Raw genomic sequence first — 27,397 nt, forward strand, 5'->3', positions numbered from 1 at the left:
GAGTTCTCAATCTATGACGCCCGCCTCCGATGTCGTCTCGTTCAAAATCGTCAGGCTTTTTCCAGCGGAGAATTGCTCCTTTAATTAAAACATATAAAAGAAATGAATGTTTTTTCATGCATTAACTGTTCATCTCCAGGAATACTGGTTATGTAGATACATTTGGATGTTAGATATGTTGCGATCACATTCAAATTCTTCACCCTCCTACTTCTCTTCTCCAGGGTATCGCCGGCACAGACGTAGCCAAGGAAGCCTCCGACATCATCCTGACAGACGACAACTTCTCCAGCATCGTCAAAGCCGTCATGTGGGGAAGAAACGTTTACGACAGCATCTCCAAGTTCCTCCAGTTTCAGCTCACCGTCAACGTGGTGGCCGTCATCGTAGCGTTTACAGGAGCCTGCATCACACAGGTTAGCGCTGGCAGAGCCTTTTCTTTTCGCATCGACAGTCCGAAGCATCGGCCTCCGGTGCGAGGGCGGCTCGAGCTGTGAAAAGTTTTGTTCTCTAGTTCACACTTTGACTCAGCAGCCATGGAATGGGTACAGCTGGCAGCAACAGACTGAGATTACATAAGCTTTATCTCGCATGCGGGGAAGTTTTCAATTCGACGTATCTAAGTGGAGATCCAGCTGTCGGATCGGAGAGGAAACGCAGGGGCTGGTATCATCTTGAAAATACAGACGCTTTGTTTCTGAAGAGGCTTATAATTAATTATCCTTGTGGATTAGAAATAATAAGCACCTGTAAAATATCTTAATTATCTTTTGATTTCTCTGATTTAAGGCGACATGAGCTGCGTTCTGCAGCCTGTCTGCTTTTTTCGTAGATCTATCTCAAATATTCAACGTATTTCTCCGACCTAATCGTCCTTATTTCCATAAGAACATTCTGTCCAGTTAATTTTTCAATGCTCAGCTTATAAACACACTCTCGGCGATGCTGCAGGCAACGAAATAAATTGTTTCCCACAAGCAATTTGCTTCATGTCAGTTATCATCGTCTCCAATAAACGCCCTGAATTTCCATCATGTTTGAGACAGTAAAAGTGACATTGATTTAAATCTCATAGCTAGGTTATCTTTCCTCTTCCTCAACCTAATTCCCCTCTCTCTCCCTCCCTCCCTCCCTCCCTCTCTGCCTGCAGGACTCCCCGCTGAAAGCCGTACAGATGTTATGGGTCAACCTTATCATGGACACCTTCGCTTCCCTCGCCCTGGCCACAGAGCCCCCCACAGAAGCCCTGCTGCTGAGGAAGCCATATGGTCGCAACAAGCCGCTCATCTCCCGTACCATGATGAAGAACATTCTGGGTCAGGGAGTGTTCCAGCTGGTCATCATCTTTACGCTGCTCTTTGCTGGTAAGAAGCTCTACTCCGTGTCATTCATGTACACAGCAAATACATCTACGCATTTATTTAATTACATTCTCTTACTGTTTCTGCAGGAGAGAAAATTTTTGACATCGACAGCGGCAGGAATACACCCCTCCACGCCCCGCCGTCTGAACACTACACCATCGTCTTCAATACGTTCGTGCTGATGCAGCTTTTCAACGAGATCAATGCCCGAAAGATCCACGGGGAGAGGAATGTCTTTGAAGGCATCTTCAACAACCTCATCTTCTGTAGTATCGTCTTTGGTACCTTCATTATCCAGGTAGACGTGTGTAGCTGAGAATCATTAACGATCAACCTGCTGTTAAATCTTAAAGCGTTAACCCCGCCTCTCCTCCTGCTCCTCCAGATCGTCATCGTGCAGTTCGGAGGGAAGCCGTTCAGCTGCGTGGCTCTGACAATCGACCAGTGGCTGTGGTGCACTTTCTTAGGCTTCGGCTCTCTACTATGGGGACAGGTATGATGCGACAGTAAAGCTGAGCTTCACCTTTAGTTGGTCAGACGTAAAAATGTGGTGCGACACTGCCCCCTTGTGTTGGAGTTGGTTAGTGGATGTCTAATAGAGGATGTTAAAAACCCTTTTCATTGGTGCATTCATCTTTACTGTGAACAAAGTTAAAGTATTCTTTTATTATTTCTTTTTAATTGTAATATTGAACATAAGTTAAGAACAATGTGGGGTAGATTATTATACACTCATCCTACAGAGCAGTGCACGCAATATGTCAATATTCACCAGTGTCAATTCAAAAAGATCAATGTTGACGTAAAAAAGCCGATGCATGGAGGGCTGCATGGGTGTGAAAAAAGTTGTCTCTCTGGTGATCTTCAGTGTTAGTGAAAAGATCTGCGGGGTAATTAATGAAAAGCCTTTATGTCCTCAGGGCTACAGACTCGTAGTGAAACCATGCCTACGTGTTTCAGCCATTGAGGCCTTCATCACAGCTGACATGCGTAGGCATGTTTTCACTATGAGTCTGTGACAATGTTACTGTGTTATATTAGCAAGTATGCAAGTCATGGTCAGCTATTGCAAGTCAAACATTCATTGTATTTATGTTACACCTTTTTACCCTTGATTCACTTATAGGCAGCAGTTGCTGGGTTGCGAGTCACTTGTGACACACAAAAGCAACAGACCCTCACATTTAAAAGCAGAAATCAGAGAATGTTTGGCTATTTTGTCCTTTATTAGGTACCATAAAATCTGGAATATAAAATGCAGTCTGTTAATGGAGGTATCCCAGAGGGAAAAAGGGTTTTCTATCACTATTTATTAATAAAAATGTGTATATGGGGCGCTGGTTTAGCTCAGTTAGTAGAGCAGTCGCCTCATGTAGAGAGGCTACAGTCCTCAATGCACTCATCGCAGGTTCCACTCCCAGTCTGCTGATGATTTGGTGCATGTTTTCCCCACACACATCTCCCTACATTCCCATCTATTAAAGCAACATAAAAAATCTTAAAAAACATGTATAGAAGTTGTTTCAACACTATTTTAATTTGAGGCACAGTAAAAACACAAGTTACAGCCTACCATCTGTTTTAAACCATGTCGAGTTTGCAACCTCGCCAGCTTACCAGCGCTGTAGTTGAGCTCAGCCTACAGTAACGTTGATTGTTGTGAGGGTAGCGGCTGCCATGGCGACATAACGGGACATGTCCGTGACATGTCCGTGACGAAGCTTTAACTAGATTATAGCGCCATCGTCTGGGTAAAATACCGTTACATAATAAAATACCTCTATCTGCATTTAAACTGATATATTGGTCGCAACGGTATAAAGGATGCAGCCCACTTTTTAGATGGGAAAAAAATGTATTAAAAGTGCTTCTTATACACCCAATTTGATGATATATTTGCTATTAACTAAAGCAAAATATCTTCTATAATGATTTTGTAATTGCATCTCTATGATTTATTGCAGTTATGGCTTTGAGCAACATCAACTTATTTCTAAAACTACATGATGATATGGTTAAGATAGGGCCCTGCACATGTGCTCATCTTCACAGTCATGTAGCATGTTAGTAGTTAACATGCTGAAAAGGTTAGTTAGACTTACATCATCAGCTTTTCCTAACTGTTCACAAAGTGCTATTATCCGTAAGTGTGTAACTTCACTCTGAGGGAGCTTTGTGAGACAAACCAGATGACGTCAAACTGTCTCAGTTGTCAGAGCAGCTTACCGTCAGGGTCGCACAGCCTCCTAAAGTCTGTGATGTAGCCAGAAACGTTGCTCGTTCTGCTGTAATGAAGTGTCACCGTCCCACGCTGAGCGCTGTGACATCATCTCGACTCGGCGCAGCTCACGTTAATCCCGTTATCTTCCAGGTAATCTCCTCGATACCCACCAGCCGCTTAAAATTCTTAAAAACGGCGGGCCACGGCACCCAGAAGGAGGAGATCCCGGACGAGGAGCTGGAGGAGCTGGATGACATGGATGAGATCGACCACGCTGAGCGGGAGCTTCGCCGAGGCCAGATCCTCTGGTTCCGAGGCCTCAATCGCATCCAGACTCAGGTAACAACCCCCGGACCGCCCCGTGTAACGACACACAACACAAAGGGAATCAAAAGCCATAAACCCTTTAACTCTCTATTGCTCCTCCAGCTTAAAATCTGTTTCTCTCGGCACTCTTTAAAGAATGGCTTGTGCCCTAAAAAATAAAAAAGCCTTCTCTCTTAATTTTTTCCTGTCTGCTTCTGAGCTAAAGCGGGTTCCTATGCCTATTATTCCCCACTCGGTCTGAGTCTACGTAGTTTGAAGGTACTGATGAGAAGCGATTGGATTGGATGGAAAGCACGCTAGAGCAGCTGAATGTTCAAAGGAGGATTGGCATGGCTAGAGCGGGAAGTACGGAGGGATTCTGCAGAGATGAGAGTGAAAGTGAGGTCAGATTTTGGAGTCTCCGATCAGTGCCTTTAAACCCGACTATTTCCCCTTTCCCCTCTCTCTTTTAACAATGCCTAAAGCCAATTTCCAAGTGACATTTTTCCGATGGTTACTGGTGCCTTTTCTTTATTTTTCTCTCTTTTCTCTCTCCTCTGGCTGTGTTGTGTTTTTATTTCCTCTGGGCTTTTTTTTTCTCCTGTCACGCTGTCTGATTCTTTGCAGATGGATGTAGTGAGTGCGTTCCAGAGTGGAACTTCCTTTCAGGGGGCTCTAAGGCGGCAGGCCTCCAACTCCAGCCAACAACAGCACGATGTAACCAATGTTTCTAGCCCTACACATGTAGCCTTTTCTACTACTACCACTACTGCCACTGCCGCCAACTCCGCTTCTGCCACTGTGGGGTGTGAGTGCGTGTTCTCCTCTAGTGCATGAGACTTTTTATTTTGTCACTTCTTCTGTTCCTCTAACATCTTCCTCTTCCACTCTTCTTCTCACCTAACGTTGACACTTTGACTCTCTCATGCTCCTCCTAATGCCCCCTCCCCCTTGTTCTCCACACACACAAAAAAAGACACCAAAATTACCACATCTTCCATATTGCTTCGATAACACAGCTGTATATATATGTATGTACCCTGTAACAAGGTGTTTTTCTCTGTGTCATCATGTTTTCCGTTCCGCTTCTGCTTCCAAAAACAATGGAAAAAGGTTTTACTGTTATCTCATTTGACAAAAATGATTCTGGATTCAGGTTTGTCTGCAGCTGCCTCAGTCTGCTCTGTGCCCCTGTAGCACCCATGGGTCTGTGTCGCAGCTTTCTTAGTCCCTAATCGGGTAAATATTTTGAGTATACGCCCATGATCACGGCCTAAAACAAATGAGACAAACCAATCTATCGGAGTGGACGCCAATCTGATGAAATGGTAACTTTTGGTGCATTCTGGGAGTTTATAAAGAGACAGAAGCTTGTCTGTGTGTTTGGATGCTTTTATGAAAGTTCTTTCAGGCTTTACGTCGACTGGAGGAAGACGACCACATCTGGAGCGGATCTGGCTCATTTGCAAGAACTGTGCGGCGCTCGACAATCACTTCTTTTTTGTCTTTCAGCTCTTCCCGGGAAGACCAACAGCAGATTTAAAATATCTAACAGATGTCACAAAACAATGTTAATGGAATGAATGAATGTGCTCAGACACATCTAATGTTTTTTATTGTGCAATCATGCATGTGTCTCAGGTGGGACTCCTTTAAATCTCTCTAAACTCTCACTTTCCCTTTCAGGTGCCGTTTTCAAAACGTGCTTTCTCTTTGTGAATACTTGTCTGTCAGCAGAATGTGTCCACCTGCCCCCCAAAATTGAATACGACTGACCCCCCACATATTCTTCTTTAGATTCTGTGAAATGTGTCATGGGCTATACTCAAAGGTTTACTACCATTGAACACAAGGTAGCGCCGCGCTCTGCATGGGTTCAAAGTCTCTGGTCTCGTTTGTGAGTTTTCTCTCTTTGTGCTGTTTTCTGACATGTAAACCAGCTTGTAGACATGCTTGGCTGCCGCAGCTTTTTGTTGTTTTTCCTCCACAAACATGAGCCGTAACTGACCACCCCTCTCTGTCTGTCTCTCTTCTTCTCTTACCCTCCTCTTTCTGTCTCTTTCCCTCTTAATATTCTCCCTCTTTCTGTCTTCTTCGGTCTTTCCTGAGCATGTCAAACAACAGTAAAACTCTCCAGCCTCTGTCCTTATCTCGCTCTCTCTGGATGCGTTCTCGTCTAAAGAACAAGCATTCCTCTCTCGTCTCTTGGTTTTGCATTTTGATTAATCGGACACAGAGTCTCCACCAAGTGTGAAAAACTACTACTGAACTCACAAAGAATAAAAAACACACATTGCATTGGGTTTGAAACTGGTTTGTACCCCTCCCGAGACATTTTATGACCACCACTGCGACATGAACTGGCCCATAAAGGCTCAAATTTAGCTTATACTTTACATGTAGGTGTTAGCATGTCTGTATTCTATTTCCAGTCATTTGGTTCTCTAGAACAAAGACTTTCTGACAGACATGGACGTAGCCTTTTAAACCATGTCCACACGTACACGGGTATTTTTCAAAACGCAGGGTGAAGACTTTTAGAAATTCCGTTTCCATGGAGACGTGAAGACGGGGTAAACTGTGTTTTTGGCTTGTGTCGTCAGGCTGTGCGACGTTATCTCCTTTTATGAGGTGTCACAAATGAGGCGACATTCCTTGCAAAATGACAGACGTGACATAAACAATGATGCTGAACAGGACATGTTCACACATGTATGTACAGTTACTCGTCTACTACATTGATTGACTACATAGATTTTTTCAGTCTTTTGATTGGCTGTGATTTTATTTTTCTTCTTTGCATGACTGGGTTATATTGCCGCCTGTTGGTGTGGCGTTCTCACAACAGCGTTTCTGTTGTGTGACATTGTGTGGACATTTTTGTTTTTTTGAGACGAAGGAGGTAAAACTACCCGTGTACGTGTAGACATGGCCTTATATTAAAATGCGGAAGTGACTTAAACCTGTATTCTTCAAATGGCCAGCGGGGGGCGAATCCACTGATTGAAAACATAGATTGAACATTAGATATAAATAAAAGTCACCAACGTTTTTTCACCTGCCTTTTTGAAGCCACGAGTTGGGCATCTTGGCCGCCGCCATGTTGGAGCCAGAAGTGACCATATTTGGATGAGAGGGTGGCGCTAAAGAGGAACAGCGTTGAACAGTCTGTGAGGGTCGCTAAATCATTAGCAGACAGACGAGCTAGTTACTAAAATGATGTTCTATTTGTGGCGGTAGCTGACATGAGTTTTTTTATTCATCAGCCCAAAGATGCTTTGAGAGCTTTTGGAAAGTAGCAGTGGAAAGTATTGTTAGCACAGACAAAGCTAGTTGCTAAGTGCCAACATATCAATGAAATGATGCTAGATTTCACACACCAAAAAGGCAGCAACAACACAAACACTGCCCAGAGGTGAAGTTCAATGACTAGATTGTCTGATGACATCAACACAGCCAAACAGCAGGTCCCACCTGTCAATCAGAGTAACCACGCCCCTAATAATACAGAACTATGGTCCCAATATAACAGAAAAGGTTGAGCTATTTACTTCCCATACAGTTGTCAGGAATAGAAACATTAGCTATAGACACTAGCATGTTTTATACCAGGCTGTAAACACGTATATGTGGCCTGATGGAGAGTGACAGCCTCTAGTGGCCACTCCAGGAGCTGCAGATTTTGGCACGTCCAAATATGGTCACTTCCGGCAAAATATAAGCTTCAGTAGAGAAGTCATCGAACCAAACAATGGGTGATGCTCCAGAGTTCCAGAATAGGCAGGACAGGTTCACTTAGACAAACAGGAAGTGAGACACAGAGACAGATTTTAAACAAACTGAATTCTGACGGTTCTCGTTCACACGTTTAAGCTAGCTAGCGCAGTCTGGTCAGTGAGCAAGAAAAGCTTAAAACATAACTGCACACCTGCACGTGTCTCTGAGAGTTTTCCCCCCTCATTGATAATTTTGACCCCTGAAACTTACCAATTATTGACCTTGAAAACGTGCGCCTTCGGTTTTTATCTGTTGTGTCGTCCAGGTGTTACAATGCAACACCCCCATGTGTCCTTTCTGAAAGTGACTAATTGTCCCGCCTGTCCCTTCTCCCTCCCTCCAGATCCGGGTGGTGAATGCATTCCGCAGCTCCATCTCCCTCTATGAGGGGCTGGAGAAGCCCGAGTCGCGGTCATCCATCCACAACTTCATGACCCACCCTGAATTCCGGATAGAGGACTCTGAGCCCCATATTCCCCTCATAGACGACACCGACGCGGAGGACGACGCCCCCACCAAGCGCAACTCCTCCAGCCCCCGCAACGCTACACCCACGCCGCCCTCACCCACACCCACCACTACCGCCGCCCCCACAACGCCGGTCTCCCCCTCCCCAAACCAGAACAATAACGCTGTGGAGAGCAGTAACCACCTCCTCCCGGAGGGCCCCAAATCAGGAACCCCCTCGGCCCCGGGGAGCCCCTTACACAGCCTGGAGACCTCCCTTTGATCTGACCCCCTCTGACCTCCACACGACGACGTCACCACCACCTTTCTGCCCGCCACCAAGGAGCTCGACTCGGACGCTGGGAACGAACACTCGAAGAGGAGAGACGGGAGGGGCCGGGAGGAGAGCGGAGTCTTGTGTGAGCTCGGCTCGGGCCGGACTACGAGAACAGCAAACATTCAGAGGAATGTGCGGCTTGGTGTGGATGCTTTGGTCTTCTTTTATTTTTGGTTCTTATTAATCCCCCGCTGCAACACGAGGACTCTGTCTCCACCCCTCCCTCCTTTTTGTTTTTCTCGGTAAACAAGGGGTGATTATAAACTCAGATTGAAAGTGACCTGTTTTTATTATTCTATTGTTATTATTATTATTATTATTTTAATTGAGAAGGGGAGGAGCTCCTCCTGGCTTGAAGATCGTCTGTAAGAATTCTGAAAGAACCTTTTAGCTTCTCTTTTATCTGAATGGTGTTGTATATTTATCTCTTTGGCCCTTTGCTCATTCAAAACTTATTTCTGCTCCATTGGCTGTTAATATTTTGAGTTATTTATGTTTTTGGAAAAAGCAGGTCTGTTTACAAAGTTTGTAGATACTTTTTTTCTGTTTGTAGGCAAAAGAGCTTCCTGATGTATGATGCAGAAAACTGGGACAGAATAAACAATGAATGAGAGGATTATTTCAGATACTGCTGTATTTTCAGGAAAAAAGGGTGTTTCTATTGAAACTTAACTATTTTTGCCTGCAAGTTTTATTTGTTATATATTTGTAGATAAATGTAGAACCTTCTAGCCAAACCGATAAACACTAAGGCTTGTATAGAAAAGAGGTCCAGGGTCCGGGGCGAGGCGTCTTCACAGGAAACGGGGACGGGAAAGACAACTCGGGCCTCTGTCCACTAACATCGCTATAAATATTTACTTCTTCCATTTCTTCGATAGTTTTCATGTGCACAAAAACCTTCTGGAGTTCTGGATTCTCTTTTCATTCATTATGTTGTGTTCAAGGATTTCCACATGTTGAAAGGTTCACTCATCAAAAGGGAGTTAAGAAAATATCTGGGTGCATATTTAGCGAGCATCTCAGGGGGCGAAAGGCAGAGTCACGTTATCACGGCTGCGCCAGGAAACAAAGTCTTACCTCAGAGGCGGACGCGACGGTCGAAGTAGAAGCTCTATGTTTAGATTTTTCCAAAACTTTAGACCCTCTTCTTTTAGTAATTTATATTTAAAGAGCTGATTTAAATTAGTTCCTGCGAGAATTCTAATTCTGCACATAGAGGCTAAACATTGTTTTTGCCAAATCTCATTAACACTAAAATCATCGCCTTCTTATGGCCCCGGCCTGTTTTAATTCTGTCGCATTAAGAAGTTAATTTAATAAACGTGAATGTGCCTTGGCTACGATGAAAATTTAGCTAACGCCACCCGCATGTAAACCGTCCTCCTGCAGCTACAAGCCTCGTTCTGATCGTCCTCTGTGACCGCTTCTCTCTCGGGATGCTTCTTAAATATGAGCCCAGTTATTATTTGTACAAAAAAAAAAAAATGGTGCATTTTCATTGCAATATTAGTTTCTCTCAGCAAAACGTTAGCCCCCTGCCAATGTACAATATTGACATTTGTTTACTCAGGCATAGAAAAAGTATTTAATTTAAAAGGAATCTATAGAGGAAGAACCTTTTAACTGCAGACTTTGTGTATTTAGGTAGTCGAACATTGTCTTGGTTAAAAAAAACAAGTGAATTATTTTCATATTTCATTCAATCTTTAAGATCACGCCTTAGGAAAAACTTCATTTACTCCTCCGACTTCTGGTTTGTTGACGTTTTAAAAATCAAGAACAGAGAGGAGGAAACTTTTTTTTTTTTTTGTCTTCAGCCCTGTCCGTCAGACTCCTTTCATCATTGATAAATGTTGCTGCATTTGATTTGTTTGTAAGATATTTTTGACACCTGATGTACTGGAAACGCTAAAGAATTGGACATGTGCATTTTTCAAGAATAAAGACTAGGCATACACTGGTATCTATCTGCACAGGGTACTTTATTTCATAGCGTTCCTCGGGGGAAGAAGAATTTTGATACAAATCCTGATAGAGAAAATGTACCTTTGTATTTTTATGACAACACTGATGATACCTTTCATCGTACTAAACTGATTTTGGATGATTTGACACCAATCACGTTCTACGGGGGGAGGGTTTTGGCCACTAAAAATGTGTGTTGTTCTGGAATCTTCATCTCAGGGTGCAAATGGTGTGCGAGAGAACAAGGCCTCGTTATAGTTTGTATATTTCCACACTTAATTCAGCGTTTGGGACGGTGCTTATCGAACACACGGGATGACCCCCGGGCAGCAGGCTGCAGATTCTTCCTGCAACCTTCTGGCTGAGGACGCGGGGGGGGGCGGGAAAAGGAAGTGGAGATGTTAAATCACGACGGGAAAAGTTCTGTTTTCCTTGTTTTACAGACGACTAAATAGCAGCTAGGATCGCGTGCAAAGTGAGAGATTGAAAAGACAAGCGGAATCCACATGAGGAGTTTGTTCTGTAGCTTCTTCCTGTAATGGGAATGAATGTTTTTCCATCTGTTTTATGGATTATTATTTTTTTATCTTTTAACATTTGGAAATAAAAGTACTTCATGTCTGTTTATCTTGAGCATTTTAAATGGATATCGTGATTGGATTTACATTTGAAACTTGTCGAGTAATGTGTATGGTTTTTAAAAATAAAAAATGTATTTAGCCTAACTGCAGGGCCATGTTTTCATTTACTGTGCAGGGTTTATAGACGCGTTCAAATGTGGACGCTCCAGAGACTCTTTCTGCAGAGAAGACAAGCACATATGTTAAGGATGCTTGTCTGGATAACGGGGCAATTGAACAATAAACATTAAATTATAGCTAATGATCAGAGGAGCCAAGCCAAGGTTAAAATAGTGTAAACTCCAGTTATCTATAACATATTTGTATAAAACTGCACCTTTTAATTCCTGACTATTATGTCTAGCTTTATTCTAATTCACTTCCAGTTTTCCATTATTTTGAAAAATAACTTGTGAAAATAATAAGTGATCTAACTAATAATATCTGTTAAATATACAGTTGGAGAAAAGGCAAATTTGAAGTATGATGACAAGAGGTGTGTTCATCAATTTTCTAGTAGCAAACATTGACTGGAGTAACCGAGCTACGTGTTTAGCAATTTGTCTGTCGGTGAGAAAAGGAGGAACTGGACACAGATGCAGGTTAGTGGCGAGTGTTTCACAATGGACCCTTTGTTCCGGCCTCTGCAGAGATGAAACAAGAACAGGACAGGAGAAGTAGTGGTAGGTTTTGTATTTTTCATATATCCACGCGTATACGTTGCAACTTTGTACGTCATTCCCTCAGTTACTTCCTCTTTTGCGTGACTATATTTTTAAATCAGCCTTTCATTGAAAGCAATGGCATGCCACATAAACATTTTTATTCAGGCCAAAGCTGTGGTTAGTTCTGTTTGTTGTTTTTGCTTTTCCTGCTAAACTTGCTGGTTTGAAGTGTCTGCACTTATCAGGATTTGCCAATCAGATAAACTTTGATTGATGGTTGCAGCACTGTCAGTCAAATTTGTAACAATCAAAGCCCACCCCAAAGTATGTTTGACTCCTAAAAACGCCTACAAAATACATCAAAGGATTTTTATTGTATTTATTGTCATTTAGCTTTAAGTTTTCATTATTTAGTCGTGTTATTTAACGATTTCAACCAAGTTTTCAAGGGGTTGAATAATACTTTTAATAGATTATCAAAAATGTTGCCAAGGTAGTTTTTTGTTTTACATTTTTATTGATTTGTCGATTATATTCTCAGTTTTGGATAAAATGCATCGTGAATGTAGTACTATGTCTTTACACATCCATGCCAGCAGATGGCAGTAGAGTTAACTCATGTAGCGGTTCAAACAAAGATTGTATATCAAAGGATGAATCACTCGGTCATGTCTTGTTTTTACAAGTTTTATAATAACCACAAATAAGTACGCTGCTTGTGTTCCTCACTCTTACGGGATAATTGGCTGAAATTTTAACGTACGTCCTGTTTAATAATTAAAATCAATCAACCTTAAGGGGTCACAGGAATAGGAAGAGAGTGAGACGTCTTCCCTTTTCTCCTTCTCTGCAAACCGTTGCTCCTTTCCGCTCCACAGGAATGTAATGGAACCTAAACACCGGGCGAAGGTCTGCTAGTGACAGGTCGGAGCATTTCTGTGAGTACTGGAGTCTGCTGCCCTGTAACCCGAGTAAAATAAGTAAAACTCATAGCATTATAAGTTAAGTGACGAATACATGTCGTGTTTGACTGTGTTACGTTGGATGTCGTTGCCTTTCCCCCCCTTAAAATTGTCATTTTTAGCTAACTTACTGTCATGTTTTAGCTAACTGTCTGTAACCTTTTTTTACACATGTAAATGTTTTTGATATATATGGCGGCTTTTCTTATCAGAGAATCCACAAAGGTGCTCTTTAGTTTATTATATATCGTATAGTAGTGCATAACTGTCTGCAATGTAGGCGGGGAGGGGCAAAGTTAGTCTCATTCCTGCACCTGGACGCGCCTCCACGCATGATCTCACCTGTACGGACTGAACTTGAACCTATCATTTGCTCTCCCTGGACACTGTGTCTTTTGTCTTTTCAGTCAGGTATGAGACATCCACACCGCTGAGCCCAAGATGAGAGAGTGGTGGATTCATGTGGGTTTGATCTGCGTCCCGCTGGTGGCCGTGTACCTGCACATCCCGCCCCCTCAGCTGTCACCTGCCCTGCAGAAGTGGCACAGTGCCGGGGAGGTCTTCCACTTCAGAGGCAGGGACATCTTCTACAGAGGTAACAGAGGGGGCTTTGAAGGTTTTTTCCATCCATAGTAACAGATTACATCACTTGTCTGCAGATGGAGTTGTCCTGATATTTTAGACATTCCATCTCCATTATTTTTCCTGCTCCTGCTTCCCAATAATACTGGCTTCATAATGCATGAGAGGAAGATCATGTGGTGTGATTAAAAGCACACAAACAGCTACTGTGGTGTCTCAGCTGCTGTTTCCAAAGTCGGGAATTTCACTGTTTAAACAAAGCAGGGGAAAGCAGCAAATCCTCTCATTTGAAAAGCTTGATAAACTGCTAATTAACAGCCACATTTCCAGTCATACGTGTGTTTCTACATTTTCCACTCAAACCAGATTCCTATGGTGCTTTGGGAACCTCTGATGTAATCATTCTGCTCCACGGCTTCCCTACCTCCAGCTACGACTGGAATAAGGTATCCGGTGCACGCGCTCAGTAGCTGATGAGCACACACGTTTGAAAAACAAAGTGTAATTTTTGAATGTGAAAAGTTAAAACTGCATTTTATCTTCTTCCGTGTAGATCTGGGAGCCTCTCACCCAGCGCTTCCATCGAGTCGTTGCACTAGACTTCCTGGGTTTTGGCTTCAGTGACAAACCAGTGAGTAAAATCTGATTCACTTTAAACGTACTGAGCTCTGTTTCTCCTCATAACTCTTTTCCTTACGCATCTGACCATCCCAGAGACCCCACAGGTACTCCATCTTCGAGCAGGCCAGCGTGGTTGAAGCCCTGGTGGCTCACTTAGGTCTGAGCAACCAACGGCTCAATGTAGTGTCACACGACTATGGCGACACGGTGGCGCTGGAGCTGCTCTACAGGTATGTGTGTGTAAGCCAGTGTATTAATTCATGTGTTCAAGAAGAGACAAAAAAGATGCACCACTAACCACCCCTCCCCCCCTGTGTCTGTGCTGTTTTTGTTTTCCAATCTTGCTCCAAAACCAGGAGCGACCAAAACCGCACGGGTCACCTGACCTTTAACAGCCTGTGTCTGTCTAATGGAGGTACAGTGCACTGTGTTCCTTTTAATCATGCTGTAGATAGAAGCTTTTCTGCACCAGTAGAAGGGACTTTACATGCTGCTATTGTTTACTATCTCTTTTATAGGTTTGCAAATTGAACATGTTTGTGATATTTGACTGTAAAATTGTAAAAAAAAAAAAAATTGCTCTGATGTGGACGTCACTTTAAGTGCTAACACCTCTATTTCCAACAGGATTATTCCCAGAAACACATTACCCACGGCTGCTGCAGACGGTGAGTCCCATGTGTTGTCTTCATCCTGCATTCATATAATGTACGTGTAGTGCTGGTCTCGCCTCAGGACCCACCATCACCTTCTTAGTGACAAATTGCCACCCAGACTTTTTCAACCACTTAAATTATTGTAAAGAAAAATGATGCAGTTTGGACCTGAGACCGATCGTATCATCACAGTATGTCAACATCACAAACCACAACAGTATAATAGTCAAGCAAAGTGGTGGCAGTGCAGAAGGGGAAGATATTCCCTCTACAGAAATATGCTAAAAGCTGCAACATACATGCAACTTAAGGACTTAAGGATGCACGATATTGGATTTTTTGCCGATATCGGATATGCCGATATTTTACAACTCATTCAGCCGATTACCGATATTTTTTCCCGCACACCTAATTGCAGAGATCATCAACTCTCTTCTGTATTGTAATTAACGTACAGTATAATGGTGATACTCTTATCACATTTGTTACAACGGTCGGGGTGACGGGTCTTGAGATGGTTAATCAAGTTTGTAGTGTTGAAAGACTTTGCCTCGGCTCCTCCTCGCATCACGAAGCTGAGCAGTCATTGCAAATAGCAGTTTTGCGATCTATTTCGGACACTTTGAAAAACTTCCACACCACGGACATTTTGGCTTCTAACTCTCTCATGCTGCAGGTAGACACACGTGACGTCATCACGCTGCGCCGTGCAGGTCTTCTTCATGCCGGGGACATTGCGCTGAGGTCGGGCATTTAATCAAGTATGCAGCAGCCCAATATTTTATCGGTTAATTATATCACTGATATAATCGGCGTGTTGGCCGATATTGGCCGATACCGATAACGTGCCGATAATATCGTGCATCCCTAGTAGGACTCATCAAGTGTCAGGAATGTAACTGTAGTTGGGATTACCCAAGCAGTGGATACATGGAGTGTGAATAAACCTACGTCATAGGAAACTCATGTCCTTCAAAATAAAAGCGCAGACTTTTTGCCCCAACTTTTGTTTGTGTTTTCAAGCACACACTGAAAACAGCTCCGCGACCCACCAGTTGAGAACCACTGCTCTAGACGCAGCAACAAACCCGATGTCCACACGCATCTTTCCATTTCGGATGCTGCATCCGTTTTATTGAACATACAAATCACGATGTCCATTAATCATTCCGTAATACTTAATCAGAAACGCACAAACGCACACCTGGCTGCAATTTCCTGGAGCCTCGGCTTTATTGCACATGAACCCAGCCGCCGCCCAACGCTCGGTGTCCAAACCATAATCTAATCTGTCTCATGGCAAGATAAAACAAACACCAAATAAAACCCACATTTTGGCTCCAACAGTCCGGCTTTTTTAAATTTGAAGCTGGAATCTGGTTGACGTGTTTGGCTGCGAGAGAGACTGACCTGAGACACTTCTGTTTTGTCTTCACAAGCTTTTAAAGGACTCCAGTTTCCTGGCTCCAGTTCTCACTCGTCTCACCAACTATCTGATCTTCCAGAAAGGGTAAGAGAAGCAGAGTTTTGTTTCAAATTGAACCAGAACTTAAACTTTTTATTGTTAACGCTGTTGTCCGTTCACCGGCAGGATTGGGGACGTGTTCGGTCCGTACACGCAGCCCACAGACGCTGAATTCTGGGACATGTGGACCGCTTTACGCTTCAACGACGGCAACTTAGTTTTGGACAGGTGTGTGTTTGCTCTTCTTTGCATCTTACTTTCTTTGCCAACTCATCGCTGATTTTCCCTTCTCCCTCTCTCAGCATCCTGCAGTACATCAACCAGAGATTAAAACACAGAGAGCGATGGGTGGGCGCGCTCACGTCCACCTTCGTCCCACGTGAGTTCACAGCTGCGTCAGACACCGTCGTGATGTGCGTGTAAATAATTCACAGACTGGGATCTCTTGTGTCGGCAAAAAACTTCCTTACGGTGTGTTTACACAGCGGCCTCGCACAGAGCGCCGCTGATGCTAAGCTGCTTAGCCTGCGAGGAGAAGCCTCGTAGTCCATCTGTGATCCCGAGCTCAGGAGGGGAAGTGGGGGGTGGGGATGTGTGTGTGCTACTGACACACACCTCAGCTAGATCTGAGTCATTGTCTAAGTGAGAAATTGTAAAGGACAGAAGGAGCAGGTGGTGCAAGATTTATCATTCAACATGCTCATACCACCCTTTGTATCACCCCTCCACATCCTTACCCACTGCTCCTCCCTCCATCTCTTCCTGTCTGACCCCCTTCCCTCCCTGCTTGTCTTTCAGTGCACATGATCTACGGACCCCTGGACCCCGTCAACCCTCACCCCCAGTTCATCCGTCTCTACCAGTGAGTGCCCCCGCCTCTGCTTCTCAAACACTACTCAGATGATCTGTAACACACCCGTCTGCTTGAAGATGTTTGTGTAGCTCGCTTGCTGAATGGATAGTTTGAGATAGACCATGTGACTTCAGCCAAACGGCATACAGTAGATTGTATAGCCGGTTGTCTGACTATAAAAATAGGATTATATTTTTTATTTCCATGATTATAAATTAAGAAAACCACCTCTTTTATAATTTTTTTTTTTTTTCATTTTGTTTGCCCATCATGCCCTCTCTCTGTCAAAACTATCTTAAACCTTTAATTAGTGTGAAGGAGGTGATGGCGCAGAGGTTAAAGCAGGGGTTGGCACCTTGAAGATCAGAGGTTCAAGTCCTGCTCGAGGCTGAGATGTTTTCCTCCATTTTTCCAAAAAAAAGCTTAAAAAATGAAATTTTAAAGCTTTTTTTGCTCACGTTTTCCTCATCCCTGCAGAGGCACCTTCTCATTTCCTTGTATTTCCTCTCTCTGCAGATTCTTGTCATTGTCACTCTGGAATCTCATGTTGTGTTCACTGTCAGGAAGGTGCCCCCTTTTTTCCACCATCTTTCTTGTGTTGCGGATGTTACTAGTAATCTCGTTCGTGTATCTTTGAGTCCCCCCTCAGGAACTTAGGCAACTTTCCCTCATTGGTTTAACGCCACAATTTGAATCTCGTTTGCGCACTTCAAAGTTCTCCCTCTTCTGTTTGATACCACATTTGGAATCTCGTTTGTACACCTCAGAGTCCTCCCTCATCCATTTGACGCCACATTTGGAATCTCGTTCGTTTCTCTCCAAGTCCCTCCGCCCTGTCTTGATCTCTCGATCTCATGCACGAGAGGCGCATGTCTTTTTGCTCCGCATGTCTTTTCGCTCCGCTATCGTCTTTTGCACTCATGAAAGCTTCAGTTTGTTCCCCATGAATTGAGAAATCTGCATTCAAGAGAACAAACTGGAAAATGGTTACAAACTGGTCTTGAACCAGTAGTCTCAGAAAGCAGCGTGACCTTGATGTAACCTCTAGGCCACAATGACAACACAGTGGAGGAGAAGACTGATCGACGAGTCAGTGCGCCGTGTTTTTAGAAAGCTTGAACATATTTAATTTAAATACTGTTTTCTCTTTGTTTATAAGAAAGTTGCTTCATTTTAACTGAAAATGATGCTGTTATTGATCTCAAAGGCTAAAATACCTGGTTTTAAGCTGGATTTGAACCAAGAACCTTTAGTCTGATAACCTTCTGACGTTTCCCCTCAACCACAGAGGAAACATGGTGTGGCAGAAGACTTATCTCTGTCTCATTGACCCATGTTGTCTTAAAGCTAGAATATATTTGACTTAAATCTTGTTTATTTAAAGAATATTGGCCTATTTTTAATTTAAATAATTCTGCAATCCAACATTAAGGACCTCACTTACTCTGAAAAAAAAAGTTCAACCAGGATTTGAACCAAGAACCTTAAGAAGGAGACATCAGTGACATGTCCACTCACCTATTGAGACAGCAGAGCCACAAACTTATTTTATCTCTGTCTGACAGAATCTTTTAGACGTCTAGAGGAAATATGTCAATCTTTTTCTGACTGATTGCTTGACGAGAACGTTGCATTATTTTGAATGACAATAATGCTGCAGTTTAACCTCAAGGTGCTTAGTCTGAAAAAAATGTTTCTATGAGGACTTGAACCAAGAACCTGCAAGCATGTAAGTCACTATCATTTCCCCTGGACCACAGAGGAAACATGGTGTCAGATAGGACTTGTCTTTGAGTCTTGAAAGGTGTCAGAATATATTTGGCTTAAATCTTGTTTTACTCTACTCATTGTTTGAATTTAAAGACTGTTGCATTATTATAGTTGGAAATAATTTTGCCATCCAACTTTAAGAACCTCTCTTACTCTGAAAAAAAGCTTAAACCAGGATTTGAACCGAGAACCTTATGATGGAGACATCAGTGACATGTCCACTTGACCATAGAGACAACAGAGCCACATCTTTATTGTATCTCTGTCTGACAGAATCTTTTAGACATCAAGATGAAATATTTTGTCAATTTTCAAAAGTTGATTGAAGAGAACGTTGCATTATTTCCAATGGAAATAATGTAATTCAACCTCAAGGTCTGTGCTTAGTCTGAAAAAAATGTAGTGTCAAGCAGGATTTGAACTAAGAACCTACAAGAGTGTAAGTCACTGACATGTCCCCTAGACCACAGAGGAAACATGATGCATTCTGGGACTTCTAGGAGCCACAATCTTATTTTATCACTGTCTAACAGAATCTTTTAGACATCAAGATTAATTGTTTTGTCAATCTTTTACTGATTGTTTGATTGAAGAGAATGTTGCATTATTTTGAATAGAAAGGATGCTGAAATTTAACCTCAAGGTTCATGCTTAGTCTGAAAAAATGTTGTGTCAACAAGGATTTGAACCAAGAACCTACTGGTTTACAAGTCACACACACTTCCCTTAGACTACAGAGAGATCATGGCATTGGAAAATGTTCATCTGTCTGTTACAATCTTTTGTTTTTCTCCTGAATGCATAAAGGAAAATGATGCTGCAATACTCATGGTTGTGTTTAAGAGTCTGTCAGCCTTTAGTTAAAATATTGAAGTTAATGTTCTTCACATGAAAATGGTTTCATGGACGCTGTAGGCAAAGCAAGTGTTTTAATCTCAGACGTGTTCTCTTGTTCGTGCAGGCAGCTGGTCAGGAGGTCGACGATCACCGTTCTGGACGAGCACATCAGTCACTACCCTCAGCTGGAAGACCCCACCGGCTTCCTCAACGCGTATTTCAATTTCATCCACTCTTTCTGAAGGGACGCCACGCGGCATCACACAAGTTCAAGGGTGAATTCAGAAGCTGTGCGAGCTGTGTGGTACTTCTGAAACCCTTGAGAATGATTACCAACCTTTTCCTGATGATTGTAAGCAGGAGAAGCTGCGTCAGTTTGAGGCGAAGCGAGCGGCTAATTTACCAGCATCAACGCCTGAAATGTCAACGACTGGCATTTGAAGGCACCAAACACGAGCTAGAAACAAGATTAACTGTACTTAATGCAACTAACCGGCTGATCAATGGTGGCAGTGTTAATCTGTGAACCCTCAGAGGAAGCATGATACGTAAACTTCTGTTTGGTTGTGTGATTGTTGAAGTTAAATGTGGGACGGTGTGACGCTCCCCTTCATCTTCTGTTTCAATCAGCTGCACTCTGGATGTCTTTTGATATGATTTTCTACATTTCTCTTGATGTCAATGAAAAAACTAAATGTGGACTTTTCTTCAAATAAAACTAGTTTTATAAAAAAGTGTCGCGACAGGTGGTTTACTTTGACAGTCAGAATTTATTAAAGATTTGACAGAAGAATATTTGTACTGCAAAGAAAACATGAGGACCAGCAGACAGTGTAAAGAAACGTTTAAGATCATAGACTTATAATAAAATGGTTTTCAGGGTGGAAATCAAAACATCATTATACATTAAACTTTAGAGCAGAGGGCGCGATCGTAAGTGTCAGTCTGTCGTGCAGAGAAGTTCTGTAGTTGTGTTGGCACGGAGCTGAAACGAGGGCGCTTTAACCCACAGAGGCCAGGATGACGTCGACGACCGTCTCCTCTCCGCTGCGGACCGTCACCTGCATGGTGACGCCGTCTGCCAGCGCCAGGCGAGCGCGAACCAGGACGTCGTGACCGCCACGGAACACACCTGGGAGGAGAGGGAGGGAGAGAATGACAGAACATTAATCTACCAGACATTTCTATTACAGAGGATGTTTTTATATACAATCTGGATCAAATCTGTTAAACATTTTTATATAGAAAGGGGAGAATATGCTTTTAAATCTATGTGTGTAAGACTTAAACAATAATGGAGGTTATTGCAGTATTGTTAATTGAACTTAAAATATTTGACTAGAGTTTTTAAGAGGCAATTTATATAAAAAAATAAACCCTTTCAGGACCAAATAGTGACATTCAACACCCACCAGCGAGGAAGAGGACGTGCGAGTTCTTGTTTTCGGGAACTTTGTCGGAGCGCTCGCATGGCTGCATTCCCAGGAAGCTGATGATGTTACCCACCGCCTCTGTACAACAAAACCACACATTAGTCACACAACACTGAGGGCCAGATTCTATATGAACCAACTCTGGAGGCAAAAACACACAAAAAGTCATGCTTGAGGTCAGCATGCAAACTATCAGTGAATATCTGAGGCTTGTTGATGAGCCTAACTTTGATTAAAGTGATAATCTCGAAGATTTTCATTCAAATAAATGTCTGTTAAGTCTATCGATCGCCGAATGAGGTAACACAATGGTGATTGATCCTAAGGCCCACTGATGAAAGCCTGGCTGTCTGTGGCGGCTTTTGCGGAAGAAATCAAAAGCAGTGCCCAGTTAGTGACGCGTTTTCCATCAGCCAGCAGTGGTTGATCTGCCAGAGAGGGTAGGCGGAGCTAAGCGGCTGCTTTTCCGGTCTCTGCAAGTGTTGCGAATAAAAGGTAATCTACTATGGCTGAACAAACAAAGAAAAGATCGATGACTACAGATAAAACTTCAAAAATAAGTGAAAATCCAAAGAAAAAGAGACAAATTTGACGCTCAGATGAAGCAAACAGTCTAAAAAGGAAATCGACTGTCAGCGGGGTGCGGCCAAAAAGAAACTGAGATCTTTACTGATTTAGCCTGAATTTGTGCGTACCGTCGAGGGTCCGTACAGACGCCAGGGCAAAAGTCTCCTCCTTCTCAAATTCATCTCCTACTTCTTCCCAGGCGGCTGCAAAGTTCGGTTTCAAAACCTTCTGGATGTGATCCGCAACCGTCACCTCTAGATCCTCCAGCTGAAGAGAAGCACCGGAGGAAAGAACACAACAATTAAAGGACGAGCAGTCAAGAGTTCGATGCAAGAACACAAAACCCATTCTCCTTGTTTGAATAGTTAGGGATGTGTTGTGATTACGTACCACATATTCATCGTCGTAACCGTCATCGTCCGGCTCTCCTGTGTTCGGGTCGCAGTCTCTGACCAGGTACTTCATAGTACAGCTGAACGTACACGACACTGTAGACAGACGGGAAAAAAGTTACTTCATTTTAAACCATCTCTGAATATTATACCTATTTAACAATGTCTGAATGGGTTTGGTTGAGTCCAGTTTTTCATACCTGCAGTGGGGTCGTCATCAGGCAGGTGGACGAGGGTGTAGCAGGAACCAGGCTGGCTGTAGGGGAGGTTGGGAGCTGGGATGTAGTTTACGACCTCATACGACTCCGACGGCTCCATCTGCACTAAAACCTAAAAATAAAGAGCAACATGATGCGTTCAAAACTCTAAATCCAAGTTAATACAGCAAAATCTCTGCATTAAATCCTCTCAGCTGGTACCTTCTGCAGGAGCTGGTCGTTCAGCGTGTTCGTGCAGTCGAACTGGAACACCATGTGTCTGGCGAAGGTGTGTTTGACGCAGCGCACCACGTATTCTGTCTCAGCCTCCGTAAGCTGCACCGGATCGGACGACTTGAAGAGCGGGCCGAGATTCTGAAACTCTGGGATGGCTGCCAGTTGTTCTGTCAGGAGAGAGTGATATTTTATTCCGTTGCATCACTCCGGGATCAGACTGCATCATCTTGAATGTGCCGACAGACGGACACTGTTTACTATCTTACCCTGATAAATGTCCTGGCGTGATGGGGCCAGCTTTTCTGGCAGCTTGCTGGTGGCAATCGGGGCGATTTCTGGGAGGAAAAAAAACACTTAACTTTCCAATTCCAATAAAAAACCTTGTGCAGATTAGTAAATAGTTTTGTGGTTGTTACCTGTTTTCTGTTCGCTGATCGGAGTGGTGGCTAGAGGGACGCTCTTCATGTCGAAAGGTTTCTCTGACGGCTCCAGAGTGTACTGGTGGAGGGACTTCTCCAGGCCGGGGATGGAAACAGACAGACCTAAGATAAAGATAAACAGAGACATGTGAGTGTTTGCCCTGAGAACTGTCTGCCAGGAGTGCAAAGATATGACTAAGAAGTGTGGAAAGCAGGGTGTGTGTTTACCGTTGAAGATGTAAGCAGCGTTCAGAGCCTTCTGCTTCTGCTGCAGCACATTCATGTAGAAGGTAGCTCTGTCGCGCACTTCATCGTCACTGTCCATCATGCACCTGTGAGATTGCACAAATGTATTTAAAAGTATTTTCCACAGAAAGCAGCGCGGGAAAAAACTGAAAAAAAGGAGAGTAAATAATGACCTCTGCATGAGAACCAGGACGCTCGGCAGCAGGTCATCATTCTGAGCTCCGAATTTAGCCAAAGCGCTGACGGCCGCTGAGGAAGAAGAAACAAATATTTAATCGGGTTATAAAAGAGACAAAAAACGGTGACGTGTTCGAGGTCAGCCTGTGCCGTCTCACCTGCACGAACAGCCTCGCTCTCCAGCACCACCCGGTTGAAGATGAAGCGGATGTACTTGGAGGGCTGGGGGGTGCGTGGGCCCTCTTTGCCCAGCAGGTGCAGGATCTTTGTGGCCAGCACTGTGTGCTCGCAGTCCTCGATGAACTCGCACAGGTGGGCCAGGCCCGTCTCTTTGCTCTCCGGGTTCTCCTCGATGATGCTGATGATGCAGTCCACGATGGCACGCTTGTACTCGAAACCGCCCTGCAGAGAGGAGAGAGGAGGTCAACGTGTGTCTCTTTAATAGTTACTCATTTATCTTTAAAGCAAAACTTCTGTGTTGGGAGGGAATTCACTGATAAGTGAGTAAGGCAAAGATCAAAGTATGAAGCACCGTCAGAGGTCTGTAAATAATCGACTTACATCGTCTCTGAGCATGTTGGACAGGAAGTTCATCATGACGCTGTGCTTCCTGGGATACTTCTGGCACAGAGCGCTGATGGCCTGCACAACCACCACCTGGAGTAAACAAGCATTAGGGACAGATTTAGGACAACAGAAAAAAAAGGAGGGCCAAGCTGTAAATCTTATATTTGAAATTAATCTTTAATGGCCATAGGAGGTGAAATCCTGGGTGATAAAAAAATCAGTCTAAAACTAAAGTGTCTGACCTTGAACTCGTCCGAGATCTCAGAGACAAACGAGGAGATCTGCTTCATGAGGCGGTCCACGCTGCTCTCGCTGCCCGTCTTGAGCAGGGTGGTGATGGCGAGCGTGGCGATGCTGCGGTTCGAGTCGGTGATCAGGTTCTCCAGGTCCAAGTTGCACGCAGTCACGGCTGAGGGATGCTTCATGGCCACCTGGTGGACACAGGGGAAATGTCAGTGTAAGGTATTTAAGTATGATTATAGTGATATTACCAAATACATAAGTATGCATGATAAAAAAAGAAGGGAGGGAGAGTGAGGCTGCACCTTGTTGAGGGTCCTGACTGCAGCGTATCTCAGCGCTGCTTTTGGGGAGCTGCAGAAGAGCTGCAGCACTGCAGGGAGGAAAAAACAAGACTTTTTTTTCTTCCATTCAACAAATCAGAGAGACATGAACAAAAAAGAATGAGTACAGTACTGACCAGACACAGCAGGAGCCAGCTCCCTGGCAGTACAGTTGGGCATGTGGACGATGGCAGAGGCAGCCTCGTACACCACCATCTCATTCTTGTTCCTCAGGCAGCTCTCGATGAAGTCGAACAAGGGGCTGTCGTGACTGAAAAGGCCAATACAAAACACAATCCTGTCAAACACCTGACAACATAGACGTCAGCCCTGAAGTTTGAGTCTCACTCAGACATAACACTGATGACGGTCTGCTCACCCGGCTTCTGTCTCGTCCAGCAGTTTGCTGGCGATCCTGATCAGCATGCAGTAAGCGAAGGGAGACTTGAGACCAGACTTGGTGAACTTGTTGAGCATCTTGGTGACAGCCAGGCGGTCGTTCTTCCTGAGGTGATACAACAGGCCCAGGGCGTGGTACTGGAAGACAGGACACACATCTTTTTAAAAACACAACTCTGGCTACCACCACGTCACAAACACGCAAAAGATGGTTCAAAAAACATTGTGAGCATGTCTGTAAGACCGACCTGAACCATGATGTTGTCGCTGGAAGCAGCCTCCTGAGCTTCATTCACCCAACGCTTCACCACGTCGTAGCTCATCTTCACCATGTGCTGAAAACACACACACAGAAAGGACTTCATTACCCACGAGCAGTTATGTGATATACAAAACTTTAACTCAATTATACAGACGCACAAAAACACCAGTACAGTAAAAGTGATATTTTTTCTCACCAGTGAGGAGACCAGGGCTGAACTGGACACACTGGGGACCTTGTCAACAATAGCCTGCTTCATGTATCTCTCAATGGCCTGCAGCATGGTGGTCTGTGGAAGAGACAGGGACATTTCAACACACATGTATCAGTTTACTTATTAATTAAATAATTTAACAGATAGTTCATTGATGTTTTCTTCTTTGCGTGAGATGACAAGCTCAAGGAAGAGATAGAGAAGGACAAGGAAGAAAACAAGAGGAAGCAGCACTCACATCTGTGATCCTGCAGAGGGCTCTGATAGCAGGTCCACGGTACACATCCTCCTTCCCTGTCATGTCTTTGGTCAGGCTGTAAAACACACACGAGGAACAATTAAAGACATTGCAACCTCAAAAGACCTTCCAGTCCTTCCAGTCAGCCAAAAGAAACACCCGCTGGGGTAGATATTAGTGTATGCATACAGGAGATACCATTTAATGTCATGGTACAAACCTGCTAGTGACAATGATGACATCCTCAGAGATGTTGGCCATCTCTTTGATGGTCAGGTAGCACATCCTCCTCAGGGTTTGCTGTTAGAAAAACAGAGAGTAACAACTCACTATATTAGTATTGGGACGATAGAGATTTAGGCTATGCAGCTGTAACAAAATTAGATTTTGTATTGTCGTATGTATTCGGGTTTCTAATGAATTAAATCTTACATCATTGGACTGAAAGAGCCGGGTCATCGCAAAGAAGGCCTCCGTAGCCTCTGTGGTCCCAAAATGCTCCCCCTTCATGAACAAAGACATGGTAGTGAGACGGAGGTAAGATGTAAAGATGTGTACACAGACACCAACTCAACACGCAGCACTACAGAGCAGCATTATGTCATTGTCGAACACAGTTTACCTGGTTGAGGAGGTAGATAATCTTGGTGAGGATGTGGAGGCATCTTCTTGGGTTGATGGGAGTCTCATTGAAGATACGCGCCTGTGAACAAGAGGGGACACCATATTTTAATTTTAAAAGTTTTGTTAACTTTTGTTGTGATTATGCATTTGGTCTCCAAACGAGCAGAACATGTTTAAGTCACATGAAGTTGAGACTTTACCTCTTGCAGCACAGCACTCTTCTCCAGGTGCTGGAAAGGGTTCGACCCACTTCCTAAATGTCAAAACAGCAATGTCAGAGGTCTGTGCAATTACACCTTGATCTTCGAACACACGTAAAGAACGCTGAATTGACTCCTGTTTATGCTAAATAGATCCAATATCACTTTCAGAAAGGGAAAAGTCTATTAACGAGTAAAGCTAACATCACAACATCCAGCTGACACTGCTCAGCTAGCAATGCTAACGCTAAACTTCGTTCACAAATACGTGTTGGTATTATTCTAACAGCAAATAAAAAACAGAACAATAATAAATCCAACTGCAAACCTTGAATTACGTCTGTATAAATAAAAATAAAAATAATTTACGCCAGCAGCTGTCGTTCACTTTAGCTAGTCGGCTAACTGTAACATGCTAGCTCCGAGTTAGCTTCCAAAGGGTTCAACATCTTGACAGTCCACACACAATTTTCATTCTTCAAACGCTGTCTCTTTCATAGTAACAACTTTTTAATCTTACCAGACTCCTCGTCCTTCTTATCGAACTTCTTAATCATTGTGTCGGAATAAAGCTGACGGACGAGGGCAAAAGATGCTCTCAGCCTCGGTCAGAAGAGAAGCTACTTCCACGTAGCCAAAATGAAAACTGACTTCCGGTGGGAACGTCCACGTCAACGGAACTAACGTCAGTGTCATTCTGCGTCATGACCAGCAGAGGGCGCTGTTGCTAAGCAACAAAATAACAAAAAGCGACAAAGACTTGATATTTGAAAGACACTACATTTTATTTAAACTTTGAACGGACGAAAAACAACGGGACTCTGGACTCCCCTGTTCAAGGTTGTATGCATGTTCTGACAATTGTATACACTTATTGTAATGCCTCTTTGGTGTAGATAAAGGTTAAAAACAAACCAGTACACTCTTTACAACTATCATGGCAGATGCTCAGTATATTTGGATTCAGAAGCATTGTTTAAAAAACTGTTTTATTTATTTATTAAACTTTAAGGTCAAATAATCCAAATCAAACTAATCGAAAAGCATGCAATTTTTTTGTTTGTCAGGTAATAATTAATAAGGATTTAGAATGTATTCTTTTCCACCGAAGTCCCCTTGCTGTGCTTTGTGTGTGTGTTTTGTTATATCTAAGCAACGACGGGGTACAGAGTACAGAGGGCACATTCTTCAGTGTATATGTTGCTTTAGTA

General features: G+C 43.4%; 3 protein-coding genes across 6 annotated transcripts in view; 2 read left to right on the forward strand and 1 right to left on the reverse strand.

Moving 5' to 3' along the window:
- atp2b1a (ATPase plasma membrane Ca2+ transporting 1a) overlaps nt 1-10,418 on the forward strand; it is a 45,506-nt gene extending 35,088 nt beyond the window's left edge. Inside the window, exons 16-22 of one of the 4 annotated variants that reach the window (XM_069671266.1) lie at nt 225-416; nt 1,151-1,364; nt 1,451-1,662; nt 1,750-1,857; nt 3,736-3,924; nt 4,519-4,608; nt 8,012-10,418. In XM_069671266.1, the coding sequence (XP_069527367.1) occupies nt 225-416; nt 1,151-1,364; nt 1,451-1,662; nt 1,750-1,857; nt 3,736-3,924; nt 4,519-4,608; nt 8,012-8,398 (1,392 nt within the window). In that variant the 3' untranslated portion in view covers nt 8,399-10,418. Of the gene's footprint in view, nt 1-224; nt 417-1,150; nt 1,365-1,450; nt 1,663-1,749; nt 1,858-3,735; nt 3,925-4,518; nt 4,704-8,011 lie in introns of all 4 variants that reach the window. The other 3 variants (XM_069671268.1, XM_069671269.1, XM_069671267.1) reach the window with 3 other exon arrangements.
- A 2,162-nt stretch (nt 10,419-12,580) lies between these two features.
- On the forward strand, nt 12,581-20,179 carry mest (mesoderm specific transcript). The gene is made up of 12 exons (XM_069671255.1): nt 12,581-12,643; nt 13,075-13,262; nt 13,616-13,695; nt 13,803-13,880; nt 13,964-14,100; nt 14,227-14,285; nt 14,498-14,538; nt 15,966-16,036; nt 16,118-16,219; nt 16,294-16,370; nt 16,790-16,853; nt 19,576-20,179. Exons 2-12 carry the CDS (start codon nt 13,109-13,111, stop codon nt 19,691-19,693), a joined length of 981 nt encoding a protein of 326 aa, XP_069527356.1. The 5' UTR covers nt 12,581-12,643; nt 13,075-13,108; the 3' UTR covers nt 19,694-20,179.
- Nucleotides 20,180-20,207: 28 nt separating this feature from the next.
- On the reverse strand, nt 20,208-26,811 carry copg2 (COPI coat complex subunit gamma 2). The gene is made up of 24 exons (XM_069671254.1): nt 26,707-26,811; nt 26,187-26,239; nt 25,985-26,065; nt 25,795-25,866; nt 25,583-25,662; nt 25,363-25,438; nt 25,107-25,199; nt 24,897-24,983; nt 24,629-24,786; nt 24,387-24,520; nt 24,232-24,299; nt 23,929-24,117; nt 23,681-23,776; nt 23,278-23,521; nt 23,116-23,191; nt 22,925-23,028; nt 22,694-22,819; nt 22,544-22,612; nt 22,263-22,444; nt 22,044-22,173; nt 21,842-21,939; nt 21,580-21,718; nt 20,864-20,962; nt 20,208-20,583 (listed from the first exon to the last, which is right to left on the reverse strand). Exons 1-24 carry the CDS (start codon nt 26,741-26,743, stop codon nt 20,453-20,455), a joined length of 2,622 nt encoding a protein of 873 aa, XP_069527355.1. The 5' UTR covers nt 26,744-26,811; the 3' UTR covers nt 20,208-20,452.
- Between the last annotated feature and the right edge of the window lie 586 nt (nt 26,812-27,397).

Source organism: Semicossyphus pulcher, unplaced genomic scaffold (assembly GCF_022749685.1).
Source record: "Semicossyphus pulcher isolate SPU_LCO1_2020_fin unplaced genomic scaffold, fSemPul1.0.p SCAF_20, whole genome shotgun sequence".
Taxonomy (NCBI): domain Eukaryota; kingdom Metazoa; phylum Chordata; class Actinopteri; order Labriformes; family Labridae; genus Semicossyphus; species Semicossyphus pulcher.

What these genes read in the sequence shown, in the direction of transcription:
- mest (XM_069671255.1), top strand. Translation starts at nt 13,109, where the DNA reads ATGAGAGAGTGGTGGATTCATGTGGGTTTGATCTGCGTCCCGCTGGTG. An exon ending in CCTGTGTCTGTCTAATGGAG is followed by an intron (nt 14,286 to 14,497) that starts GTACAGTGCACT and finishes TATTTCCAACAG; the next exon opens with GATTATTCCCAGAAACACAT. An exon ending in CACGTCCACCTTCGTCCCAC is followed by an intron (nt 16,371 to 16,789) that starts GTGAGTTCACAG and finishes CTTGTCTTTCAG; the next exon opens with TGCACATGATCTACGGACCC.
- copg2 (XM_069671254.1), bottom strand. Translation starts at nt 26,743, where the DNA reads ATGATTAAGAAGTTCGATAAGAAGGACGAGGAGTCTG. An exon ending in GTCATCATTGTCACTAGCAG is followed by an intron (nt 25,439 to 25,582) that starts GTTTGTACCATG and finishes TGTGTTTTACAG; the next exon opens with CCTGACCAAAGACATGACAG. An exon ending in ACGACCAGCTCCTGCAGAAG is followed by an intron (nt 22,174 to 22,262) that starts GTACCAGCTGAG and finishes CTTTATTTTTAG; the next exon opens with GTTTTAGTGCAGATGGAGCC.